Source organism: Gopherus evgoodei, chromosome 4, assembly GCF_007399415.2.
Source record: "Gopherus evgoodei ecotype Sinaloan lineage chromosome 4, rGopEvg1_v1.p, whole genome shotgun sequence".
NCBI lineage: Eukaryota > Metazoa > Chordata > Testudines > Testudinidae > Gopherus > Gopherus evgoodei.
In genome coordinates, this window is record NC_044325.1 from 108,529,619 (window position 1) to 108,542,284 (window position 12,666).

At 37.1% G+C, this 12,666-nt stretch overlaps 1 protein-coding gene across 1 annotated transcript in view; it reads left to right on the top strand.

Annotated features, from left to right (window-relative positions):
* OTOG (otogelin) overlaps window positions 1-12,666 on the top strand; it is a 175,218-nt gene that overhangs the window by 85,680 nt on the left and 76,872 nt on the right. Inside the window, exons 26-31 of the mRNA XM_030560499.1 lie at window positions 1,700-1,846; window positions 2,109-2,228; window positions 3,157-3,273; window positions 4,127-4,283; window positions 5,674-5,700; window positions 11,772-11,939. Coding sequence (XP_030416359.1) covers window positions 1,700-1,846; window positions 2,109-2,228; window positions 3,157-3,273; window positions 4,127-4,283; window positions 5,674-5,700; window positions 11,772-11,939 — 736 coding nt within the window. The remainder of the gene's footprint in view (window positions 1-1,699; window positions 1,847-2,108; window positions 2,229-3,156; window positions 3,274-4,126; window positions 4,284-5,673; window positions 5,701-11,771; window positions 11,940-12,666) is intronic.

Below are 12,666 nucleotides of genomic sequence, written 5' to 3' on the forward strand. Positions count from 1 at the left end.
GAAGTTTTGCCATTAACTTCACTGATCAGGACACAAAAATGCATGAGTACAGATACGGGGATGGGCTTTAAGAGTCAGGTTGCAACTTTATTCAACTTAGTGCCCCTTTTTGGTGTTTTCTACTGCATCTTCCCATAACAGGCATTTAGGAGGATCCACTGTGGGATTTATAGGGCTCCTATTATAAAGCCTATAACTGTCTACCCCTATAATTCAGCTTGCTCTGCTGAATCCTCTTACCCTTCCCCTATAAAGGAGACAAAAAGTACTAAAGAATGTTTTTCTATGAAACTCCAGGTCTCCCCTTTTCCCTTAGGCCTGAGGCCTATCAGTGAAATACCAGATTTCTAATTTCTGGGCACTGCCCTTTTTTGTCCACACTGGATGCTGGCTGCAATTTATACTAAACATTTATACAATTTCCAATATTAAATTTCTAAATCCTATTTCAATCCTTTCCTATCCATGGTGCTATTAGGAAGGTGAAAAAAACTACCAGATTCAGACAATTTGGTTGCAATGGGAAAAATTCCCTCCTGACCCCTAAAACAGAAAGTCAGTTGGACCCACAGTATCCTAAAAAACACTATTCCTGTACTATGGGGACTGAGAGTGGGTTCAGCTAAAGTGGGTCAAGGAGAATGAGAGGTCCCAGGCAATGGTTTCCATTAATGATTGTGCGGAGTTGGTGCCCATTTCTCTCTGGCCAACCAACAGGCAACACTACACCCGGGGAGAGGAGGGGCCTACCTATGCGTACTTTTCTCCTTTAATTCTAAAGCTGTCTGGCGCTTTGTTGATCCAGTCAAGTCTCCCACCCATTAAAGTGGCATTTCATCCTATGAATCTGGATTTCAGAATACTTCCATACAATTGCATAAAATATGTGCCAGTTTCTAGCATGCTCCATGGTTTGGGTTGATTTTTCATTACTCTAGGTCAGATTCTGCTATCTTCATACAGAATGTTATTTATAATATAACACATATAATATAATTAGTTATAATACACCTCTACCTCAATATAACGCTGTCCTTGGGAGCCAAAAAATCTTACTGCGTTATAGGTGAAACCACGTTATATTGAACTTGCTTTGATCCACTAGAGTGCACAGCCGTACTCCCCCCCCCCGCCCCCAGAGCGCTGCTTTGCTTTGTTATATCCAAATTCGTGTTATATTGGGTGGTATTATATCAAGGTAGCAGTGTATATAAAAGCTTTACTCAGTGTGAGAAAGGATGGCAGACTCTGTCCCTATATAGTTCAAGAAAGCACTCAAATATATGATTACATTAATCTATATTCAGGAAAGTACTTAAGCATGTGCTTAAGTCTTGCTCAGTTCAATGGAAATTCAGTTTAGTTTTGCAGCTCTCAGGCACCTGTTCAGCATTTTAGTATCCTATCCACTCATACTCTCTTCATCGACCCTGAAAATGTGAAAAGTCATAGATGTTTGTTTAAAAAAACCCCAAACACTCAAAAAAACATATAAGGCAGGTAATCCACGACAACTCCAGCATTAATCATGGCAAAAATCCCCCGTGTATTTATTCCTGTGTGGCAATCACTCAGTATTGGGACAAATTTTTAAATCATTCCCATCATTCATTTTATTGATGTATTTTATTTCCTGACAAGCAGACACCTTTTAAAGACATTACTTATATTATGTGATGACTTGTTTTGTTTTGAACAGAGTCCATCTAGTTACATAGACAAACTACAAAAAATACACTTGTGGAAAGCTGGATTTTTCACACTTGTTCATTTTCCTAATGAACACATCACCATTCTGTGGGATCAGAGAACAACTATTCATATACAGACTGGACCTCAGTGGCAGGTAGGCAGAGATCAACACACCTAAAGTCATTTGTACAGTATTGAAAGACTAACATAACTATCTGACCATGGTTCAGAGAATAGACTAGAAGATCTGTCAAACACATCTGCCAACTCAAACAGTTCTATAGTAATTGAATTAATATGAAGTAAATGATCAAAATTATAAGCAACTGAAAACAGGTGCTTATAAAGGGATATGACAGGCAACCTTAAGAATGGGTAAGGCTAGTAGCACTGACTAATACATATACTTTTTTTAGGGTGAACTGACTGGATTATGTGGAAATTTTGACATGAAAACAATAAATGAAATGAGGACTCCAGAAAATTTTCAGTTAACAAACTCTCAAGAGTTTGGAAGTAGCTGGTCAGCTGTAGAGGTAAATAATAACAAAAATGGCTTTCCTAGTAAATCCTTGTTGTGTAACATTTTTATAGCTCATCAGCCTCAAAACCAATAATTCCATTCCTGGAATCCCGCCTCAGTTGCAAATAGTATTTACAATACCTACTGACCTTACTATAATAAGTAATAAAAGTGAAGTGGGAAAAAAAGGACAGGAAGTTTTTTCTTCCTAAAGCACTGATATATGGAGGATTGATGTGCAGTATTCTGTTTTATGTTTGTTCTAAATGTAGTGCACTTTTTCATTAAATTTAGTACATTGCTCAAAGAGTAATAGAAACTTTTAGAGAAACAGCCCTCTAAAATATTCCCATCTTTTGCACTATAGAACACTGTAATTAAAAAACTGTGTATTTTAAAATATTTTATATGCAGTATCTATATAAATATTTATTTTAAATGAATTAGTGTTGAGTATTTAGCTTAGCAGAAGGAAACAATGCTTTACCAAATCCATATGTACTTCTGAGATTGCTATTCAAAAGTCCAATTGAAACTTGTTAAAATAAAACATTAAATAATGAAAAAACTCAAGGCTTGCTTATATGAGTAATCTTTATTATTCATTAAAGCAGGATTACATGTGTGAGTAAGGCTTGAACCCCAATAAAGTCAATGTATACAACTGTTGCTTTGTTTTTCCTTTTCCCTCAGAACAAGTGAAACCTTTTTCCACAACGGGCTGTTCCGTCTTCGCAGATTTACCTTCCTCTATTTAATAATAAGTCTTAGGTTGTCTTGACTCCTACGATGAGTGCTTTAGAAATGATGCATTTGATTTGTGCTCACATGAATTATTTGAAAGCTGATTTAAAAAAAAAAGGTTCTTTTTTGAAAGTTCAGATAGCACAGTGGTTGTGAAACAAGTTTCTGGGGGGTGACAATTTTGCTTTCTGGTTTAGTGTGTTGACAGCTCTGACATTCGAAATCCGTGCAGTTTGAACCCACTTAGAGAGCCATTTGCCAAGAAAGAATGTGGGATACTGTTAAGTGAAATGTTTGAAGCTTGCCATCCAGTGGTGAGTAGTGGTGACAAATGATGTGAAGTTCTGTGTATACGATTAAAAAGAAAACTTATGTCACTTTAAATCCCAGTCCTATCTAACATGACAGAGAGAGAAAATGTGACTCATATCTGTTCTGATTCCTATCCATTAGCACTTGCTCATTTACATGTTTCATAACGATCACATGCTCTCAGCTGATCTCCAGTTCATCTAGACACATTTAGCTAACTTGATATACTTTAGGGCCTGATTGTGCAACTCTTACAGCGTAGACACATGTAGAGAGCACTTTACAATATTTCAGCGAGAAAACTTAGCACTGGTAATAATTGATTTTTCTTTTAAGTTTGGTCACACACAACAAGACTTCATGACAATAAGAGAGGAAAAAAATCACAGAATTATTTTTATGAAATTGTCTATATGGAGAACAGTTCATCACTAATTTCACCACATGTTTGATCACTTCTTAAATGATAATGTGTGTCCAATGGTTCTTAACAAGCTTGCTAAGTTTATGGTTAATTTGAGGAAATTAATATTTCTAATTTTTAGCTTATTAAAGTTTAAATTACAAGTAAACACTGTTACCCTGTCCCATACTTCAAGTCAACATAAACATCATATTACTGCATGGATTTCTATGTATCATTTGATTTAATTCAATAGTACTACTAAACAGTGTACAAGTTTCCCATAACTATGATGATGCTTTGTGTTTTAGACAGACACTTAAACTAACACCTATCATATTTTGAAGTCTTACTTGTTAAATTGTCAAAGTCTGATAGCTCTGTATTGAGATCACTCGTCAAAGTCTATGTGAATTGTTTTATGTTATTACAATAACATTTATACTCTTCAGGTTGACGTCACCTGGTTTTATTCAAACTGCTTGACAGACACATGTGGTTGTAACCAAGGAGGTGATTGTGAATGTTTCTGTACAAGTGTATCGGCATATGCACATCAGTGCTGTCAGCATGGAGTCATCGTAGATTGGAGGTCCCCCAGAGTGTGTCGTAAGTTTTCTCAACCAAGTACTGGGCCCAGCACATTGCCAGTCTATACACTGGATCAAGTTCTGAAAAAGTAACCAAAGTTTGAGTCACATGAGCACATCCCTTTTAAAGTCAGAGCAACGGCAGCAGAGCTGTTGGTTGGAGTCTCCAGTTCCAAAATTGAAGCAGATGCAGCCCTCTGCTTGGTTTCTATTCCCAATCTGTGTGAGAACTGCTGGTCACTTCTATATTTGTGGGTGACACACCAACATTTTCTTCTTTTCCCGTTACCTTCTGGAGACCCAGCACAAGATATCCTATGGGATGTGGATGGATGGATGGAGTCACTTGTGTGGATTTTTCATTGCTCTCGAAATGTGAAGTGTCCCCAACATAGCTGATATGAAGCTAGCTGGACAGCATATAATCACAGCATAGGCCAAGTCCAAACTCAATTATTTTGGGTGCAAGAGATAAGAGGAGCTGCAAGGGTCAAATCTTAAGAGTCCCCCTGCAGGAGACAACATCTTTACATGCTTTACAGCACTGCACCTGCAATGTGGAGGTGGGGAAGGATTAAAGAATGTTCTGAACAAAGTGTAATTCAGGATATAAAATATTGCTATATTATTGTTTGTTATTACGAATACAGTTTTGATGAGAGGCTGCAGCTGAGATTGAGGCACAATTGTACAGCGCTTATCACAAACACATCGTAAAAGATAGTCCTAGATGCAAGGAGTTTATGGTCTAAGAATGCAAGATAGACAAAGGGTGGCAGAAGGGAAATATTTGTACATTACAGTTGAGAAGGGAGGCACAGAGAGATTACATGAATAGCCTAAGGTCGCACAGGGAGCCTGGGATAGTGGGGAAGCTACATAATAGCTTCTGACATTGTGGATTATATGCAGGTACACCTGTACCTCGATATAACGCTATCCTTGGGAGCCAAAAAATCTTATCGTGTTACAGGTGAAACTGCGTTATATCAAACTTACTTTGATTCACTGGAGTGCGCAGTCCCCGTCCCCCACCAGAGCACTGCTTTACTGCATTATATCTGAATTCATGTTATATCGGGTCACGTTATATCGGGGTAGAGGTGTATTTAATGTCAGCAAGGAAAGATTGTAAAGCTGAGTCTTGACCACTAGAGGTCACAAACAGATAACCTTATGTGTTTGCAGTGAATGTGTGCTCTGAGGTTAGTGCATTTTTACTCAAATGTTGTAATAAATGCTTTGCCAATTAATAAATTTTTGTGCAAAATCTAAGTTAGTTGGCATTTGGTTTTGAGCTGCTTTTGTTTTTCCGTTCATTAGTGGGTTAAAGGAAAACTTGTTTTTCTCTAAATTCCAAATCTGCAAAATGTCTGTAGCTAAATGTTTCTTTCCTTTACTTTTTTTAGCGTATGACTGTGAATATTTCAATAAAGGTAAGTCCTACAATAATGATGAAGAGTTGATAAGAAATCGAGAAAACTTTTTGTTGTGGTGTATAATTATTATCATTTTGAATAAAAGTAGAAACTTTGGATCCATCTTCATGAAGAGAAATGGAAGTTGCAAACACTATATTGTTTTAATGTTCAGGTTACTGTATTGCAGGTTTGCTTTGCTGTTTCCAAGAGCTAGTAATCATGGAATCTACTTCATATTGAACTTAGACCTACTTCACTAATATATAACTTATTTACAATCAGGGCCGGCTCTAGCCATTTCGCCGCCAAGGACGGCGGTGTTCTGCCGCTCGCCAGTCCCGTGGCTCCGGTGGACCTCTCGCAGGCTTCCCTGTGAAGGGTCCGCTGCTCCCGCGGCTCCAGTGGACCTCCTGCAGGCGTGCATGCAGAAGCTCCATCGGAGCCGCGGGACCAGCGGACCCTCCGCAGGCATGCCTGCGGGAGGTCCACCGGAGCTGCCTGCCGCCCTCCCGGCAACCGGCAGAGTGTCCCCTGTGGCATGCTGCTCCAAGCACACGCTTGGCGCGCTGGGGCCTGGAGCTGGCCCTGTTTACAATTAATGTAAATGTTTGAAGATTATAAATAAATAACTGTTCATTAAGTAACTAATTGCATATTTTATCCAATAAAATTTGTGCCAGCCAATCACATTAGTATTATAGTTGACAATTTCTCTTATGTGGTTTAAAAAATGTAGTCAGTGAAAACTATTGTACTGTGGAAATAAATCCAACTCCAAAGTTAGGAGTGTTCAGATTCAAGATTTTGGTTTAAATCCATCTATAGTTTATTAATAAAAGACCGGCTAGTCAAGGGCTAGTTTACTACTAGTTTATAAAGGGATAATAGCTTTAATAGTAATGTCTTTTGTAAAACACTGAAAGATAATATTGATAAAAGAAAATATGATGGAAACATTGAGGTCATAATATCCTAGATGTTGTTTTAGAATCAATTCTCTTTCCCAAGACAGATGATGCACTCACCACCAAACATGGTGTACTGTGTTATAATTAGTCCACATAGTAAATAAATGAAAATAAAATTAACAAAAGCTATACATACTATCAAAGAAGAAGAGAGAAAGGAGAATATATGGAAAATATACAGATAATCTACAGTTCATTTTGTTCTATGCAATACCCAGTTTTGAAACAGATTTGGTTAATTTGTATCGTACAGGAAAACATTCCATATACTATAAGGTCCCTCCATACTGTTTCATAGTTTAAAAACAACAGATTTACCTGCATCGGAGCCTAAGAAATCTAATTTTTTACCAAAGGCAGACTATAATCTGGAACAATTTTTACTGTAGGTTTCCCAAAACTAGTGACCTCTAAAGATGCCTGAAAATTGAACTGGTATTTAATACTTAGGACAACAGAACTGATTGCTAAATGATCTAGTCTCCCATTTGTATTTCCCTGGGAAGCCTCAAGAGGTAGCCAACTTTCAAGAATCAGAGGGGTAGCTGTGTTAGTCTGGATCTGTAAAAAGGAACAAAGAGTCCTGTGGCACCATATAGACTAACAGATGTATTGGAGCATAAGCTTTCGTGGGTGAATACCCACTTCGTCAAAGACGTGATGGAAATTTCCAGAGGCAGGTATAAATATACAGGCCAGAATCAGTCTGGAGATAATGAGGTTAGTTCAATCAGGGAGGATGAGGTCCTCTTCTAGCAGCTGAGGTGTGAACACCAAGGGAGGAGAAACTGCTTTTGTAGTTGATTAGCTATTCACAGTCTTTGTTTAATCCTGAGCTCATGGTGTGGCTATCTTTCAAGAAATAGCTACAAACAAGCAACTAACTAACTAAGACAGTCTTATCTGAGCAATTTTCAGGATTCAGAGTACCTTGTAAATCCTCCTGTTAAACCTATGAAGAGGTTTGTTTCTTTTTGGATAGGGTCCAGACACTGCACTGGGCTTGTAATGGAGCCAGTTCTCCAGAAGGAGATTGGATGGGGCCTCCAGTAGAAGAGACTACTTGTGCCTCTCTACCCTCTTTGCTCACCATACAAAAGGGCCAGAGAAAATCTGACTAAAGGATTTGCCTTGCCTGGTAATAGGGGTTTTTAAAAGCGTTTTCAATTTGAGCTGAATTGCTCATACAAGTGTTATATAGTAGGTTTTTAACTGATAAATTGCTATTTCAACATTTTAATTTAAATACTGGAAAATGTAGTAATAAAGGATTATTGCCATTTATAATTTCTTTTTTGTATTTTTCCACAAATGAAGTACCGTATGACTGAATGACTGGAAGTTTGAAAGCAGCAAAGAGTCCTGTGGCACCTTCTAGACTACATCCAATGAAGTGGGTATTCACCTACGAAAGCTCATGCTCCAATACGTCTGTTAGTCTATAAGGTGCCACAGGACTCTTTGCTGCTTTTACAGATCCAGACTAACACGGCTACCCTTCTGATACTGGAAGTTTGAAAGTGTAATGTTCAGAATTTAAGGACTGGAAACACACCTTAAAATGATAAAATCAAGGAGCTCAATTTGTTTAATTTAAGAAAATGAAGGTTAAAGGGTAATTTGATCACAGTCTGTAAGTATCGAAATGGAGTACACAACTTTGTTAGCAAAGTCTAGCAGACAATGGTATAACAAAATATAATGTCTGGAAGTTGAAGCTAGAGAAATTCTGACTGGAAATAGGGTACACATTTTTAATTGTGATGGTAGTTAACTAGAGCTGGGTGAAATTTTTGTCTGAAACTTTTTTCAGTGAAAAATGCAGATTCAGTCACTCTGAAGCATTGTATAAATTTGTATCAGTTTCATTGAATTGTTTCAGTTGAAAAAATCCTAAAACAAAAATTCTAAATATTTGATATATTGTGTTTTGACATTTTCAAGAGGAAATGCTTCACATTTTTTGGTTTGAAATGACTTAGTTTCAAAATTACCTTTAATTGTATTAGAAATCAATCATAAATGTTTGAAAATAATCCAAATTGAAATAAAACATATAGGTTTTGCTGAATTTAAATGATTTGTTCAGCTTAAAATTATTTTTTTTCTATCGGTTTGCCAAAAAATTTGAAAAAGGCTGTTTTTTGTCTGACCTGATCTTTTTTTCTCCAAATTTTTGGAACATTTGACCAAGGATTGTGGTGGATTCTCCATCACTGGAAATTTTTTAAAGCAAGATTGGATGTCTTTCCAAAAGGCATGTTATAGTTTAAACAGGAATTATTTTGGGGAATCCTGATAGTCTGATTTATACCAGAGGCAAAACTCAGTTATCACAATGGTTCCTTCTGGCTTTATAATCTATGAAAAATGATTCTAATGATCCTTGGATGTAGCAAAGTAAAATTAGATAATCAAATTGTGATGTTAGTTTTAACTGTTATTAAAAGGTGTGAGCAGATAATTACTGTAAGTGTGAGTATGCATGTGTGTATGTCTGTATGCCTGTATATCCACATTTGTGTTAGTAATAGCCATGTGATAAATTCATTTATCATACACCTTTCACCCCCTTCACCTTCTCTTTACCTGCTAATCCATCTCATCGGGATTTGTTATAATAGGCAAAACAGCTGCCATTAAAAAAAATCATCCTGCCACAAAAACACACCCTCCTTCTCCCCAAAATATTAGCCTAGCCTAAGGCTCAAGAAGGCTAAGATTCAGTCCTGGGCCAGTGATGGGCTTTTTGTGCATAACAATGTTCTGACTTAGAGCTGTGCATCTCATATCCCTCCAAAGCTGGAAACAGATGCTTTTTATATTGCCAATTTATTAATGGGATTCAGTACATAATTCATGCCTTGAAAAAGCCTGAGATATCAGACTTTAATTCATGATAATTGTTAGTTATAGAAATGTGATTTCAGGACATTTTTATGGCTTTTTCTGACCCCTGTATTTTGCATGCAGAAGAACTAAGAGACCTGGCTTTAAGGCAGAAGGATACAAAAAATAGTCCCAGTTAATATTTTAAAAAATAATCCTAAAAATATGTTTTTCTTCAGTATTATTGGTATAAGCAAAATAGGTGATGTTGTGACAACATAGGAAGTATTTATCAGCATGTGTTTGAGATCACAATGTAACTCACCCTTCAGCTTTATCAGTTGTGAATAAGACACCCAATTTCAAATTCATGCTGATAATACCTTTATATCACACTACTACACCACTGTGTGCACATGTATGCAAAAAGATAACATTATACATGCAGTCTTACTATCCAAGAAGTTCATTTATACATGATGACATTAGGCAGTGTGGACCAGTGCCTTAGGCTTTCTATCCCGGGAGTCTGAAGTTCTGGGTTCTGATCCTGGCTTTGCAGGTAATCTTGAGTGTAAGTCATTTCTTAGAGGGAGGGATAGTTCAGTGGTTTGAGCATTGGCCTGCTAAACCCAGGTTTGTAAGTTCAGTTCTTGAGGAGGCCACTTAGGGAGCTGGGGCAAAAAACTGTCAGGGACAATAGTTTGTCCTGCTAGTGAAGGCAGTGGACTGGACTCAATGGCCTTTCAAGGTCCCTTTCAGCTCTATGAGATAGGTATATCGCCATATATTATGACTGCTGTTAAATGGAGACAAGATGAATGAGGTAATATCTTTTATTGGACTAATTTCTGTTGGTGAAAGAGACACAAATTTGATATTACAAAGAGCTGCTCTTGAGCTCTGAGAAAGGTACTCAGAATAAGTATTGTTTAACAGAGGCATTTATAATGTGATTTCAATAATACTGTTAGCTACTGGTAGCATCCTTATAATACAAATATATTAATCCTATAGCTGAAAATCATCTAATAAATGTTCACTATATTTCAGTATAGCTATTTAGCATTTAAATATATATTTGCTATAAAGTACTACCAGACATATACTAAATAAATCACATCAATTGCAAAAATGTTTGTATTATTTTGCATTTGTCAAATAGTTAATTTTCAAATGTGGAGGAAGATGTGTGAATCTTTACAAAACCTCAGATCATATGTATATGAATAATACACCCATTTCAAATTCAGGCTGATAAGACTCTTTTATATTGCACTACTTCAGCATTTTGTCTACGTAGATACAGGTAATATAATTAGGTTTGGTAGAAATTCAGTTTTTATATTTTTTTGTAATTTTGGTGGATAATATTATTATTTTTAAGCCTGTTTAGATTTTTATCGACCTTTAAATTTTCATAGTTGAGGGAAATTTTGGTGTGTGAGGGAGTCAGACAATTATTCAGTAACAGAAGACATTGAGATGCAAAAAGTTAAATCTTTATAAATGGTTAACACACAAACTGTCAAAACTACATGTCAAAATATGCCAAAAAATATCCTTAAATCAGCAAATCATACCTATGTTTACTTTTCATCTGCTAATCCATTTGTAACAAGTCTAGTCTAAATCATTAGATTTTGACTGTAATAAGTTCTTAAGCAGCTTTTTTCTTAATTTGCCTATCTGCAAATTTTGATTATTAGTAGAAATATTTTTTTCTGAGGTTTGTGTGTATACAGTAAAATCAATGTTTACCAACATTTACTGGTAGAAATCTGATACTTCTAAGCCTAAATATTATATGTTCTTTCTTATTATCCATATCTAGCCATAGATTCTAAGGCCTGAAGGGATCACTGTAATTATCTAGTCTGGCCTCCTGCAAGATTATTGTCCACATGCAAATTTTGCTGTTTGGGCACATAACTAGGAGCACAACTGAGGTGTCAGCTACATATTATGTTAATTGAACCCAATTAAAAATGAAACCTAGAGGGATATGGAGGTAAGGAGGAAAGGGGAAAGTTTTCACAAACCTTTGTGAAATGAAGTTGGAAATTTTGTGCAGTCTAATTACAACTAGTAGGTGGAAGTGTTGTTTGTTTTTGTTTTTTTGCGGGGTGGGGTTGCTTCGTAAGGCACTGCCATTTCATTTTAGCACATGAAGCCTGGAATAGTTTTCTTGTTTAATTTGCTACTACGTGATTGCCGAAGATAATATATGAGAGCTCAAGCATTTGTGACACTCAACATGAATATTAATTTTGGCTTCTCTCTCAACAGTTCTGGGAAAGGGTCCCTACAAACTGGTCAGCTACTTGGATAGAGAAGTTGCAATGGCAGCCAAACTGTTGGGTGGCTATGTTTTCCCAGTGAGAGCAGAAGATTTTGTTCCAGGAGATGTCGTGAGCTTTATGTTGACTTCAGGATGGTATAAACCCAAAGCACACGGTAAAGTCACTGCAACCTGAAAATAAACATAGATAAAGACAGAGACAGAGTGGGGAGTGAACACAGCAAATTCTGCCCTTGAAATACAGTCCAGCACCTCAGGACAGAATTGCTCACAGACCTTTCCTCTGCACCTATCAGCTGATTCTAAACTTTAACGATGTCTATCAGCCTCTGCACCATGGGTTTTAATTGCGTGATTCCAGCTTAAATAAATACTTTTAGTTTTCAAAACAACATTGTAACCTCCACATTTGTGATGCTATTTGTGCATCCAATTTCACTGCCACGGGGAAAGTTTGTTATAATAAATATTTTAATTATCCTTCACCCAAGATGCACCAGAAATGTCTGATCCTGCTGATCAGGTCCCTAGAGAGCCTGTAAGGAGTAGACTCTGCACCTCGGACATGCAGAGACCATGTGTGGGACCATAGAATGGGCCATTGTGGGTTGGCTGAGGGAATTGCAGGGCTCTAACTAGTGAGTCTGGTCCCTCTGTAGAACTGGCCCAAAATTACATGTAGGAGAGTACAGAGGGACAGGGGTGTTACTTCTGCTCTTAGTCTGTAGCAGGAATCTCAGTTTTTCTATACTAGTGCCCTATATCCTGCCTTTGATTTGGGGAGAAAGGTTTTGTCTCCTTTTCCAGCCATCCACAGACCTCTTCTACTCAGGCCTTACCCTGCCTACCAGGATTTGCAGACTCCATTATAACATTAAGAGG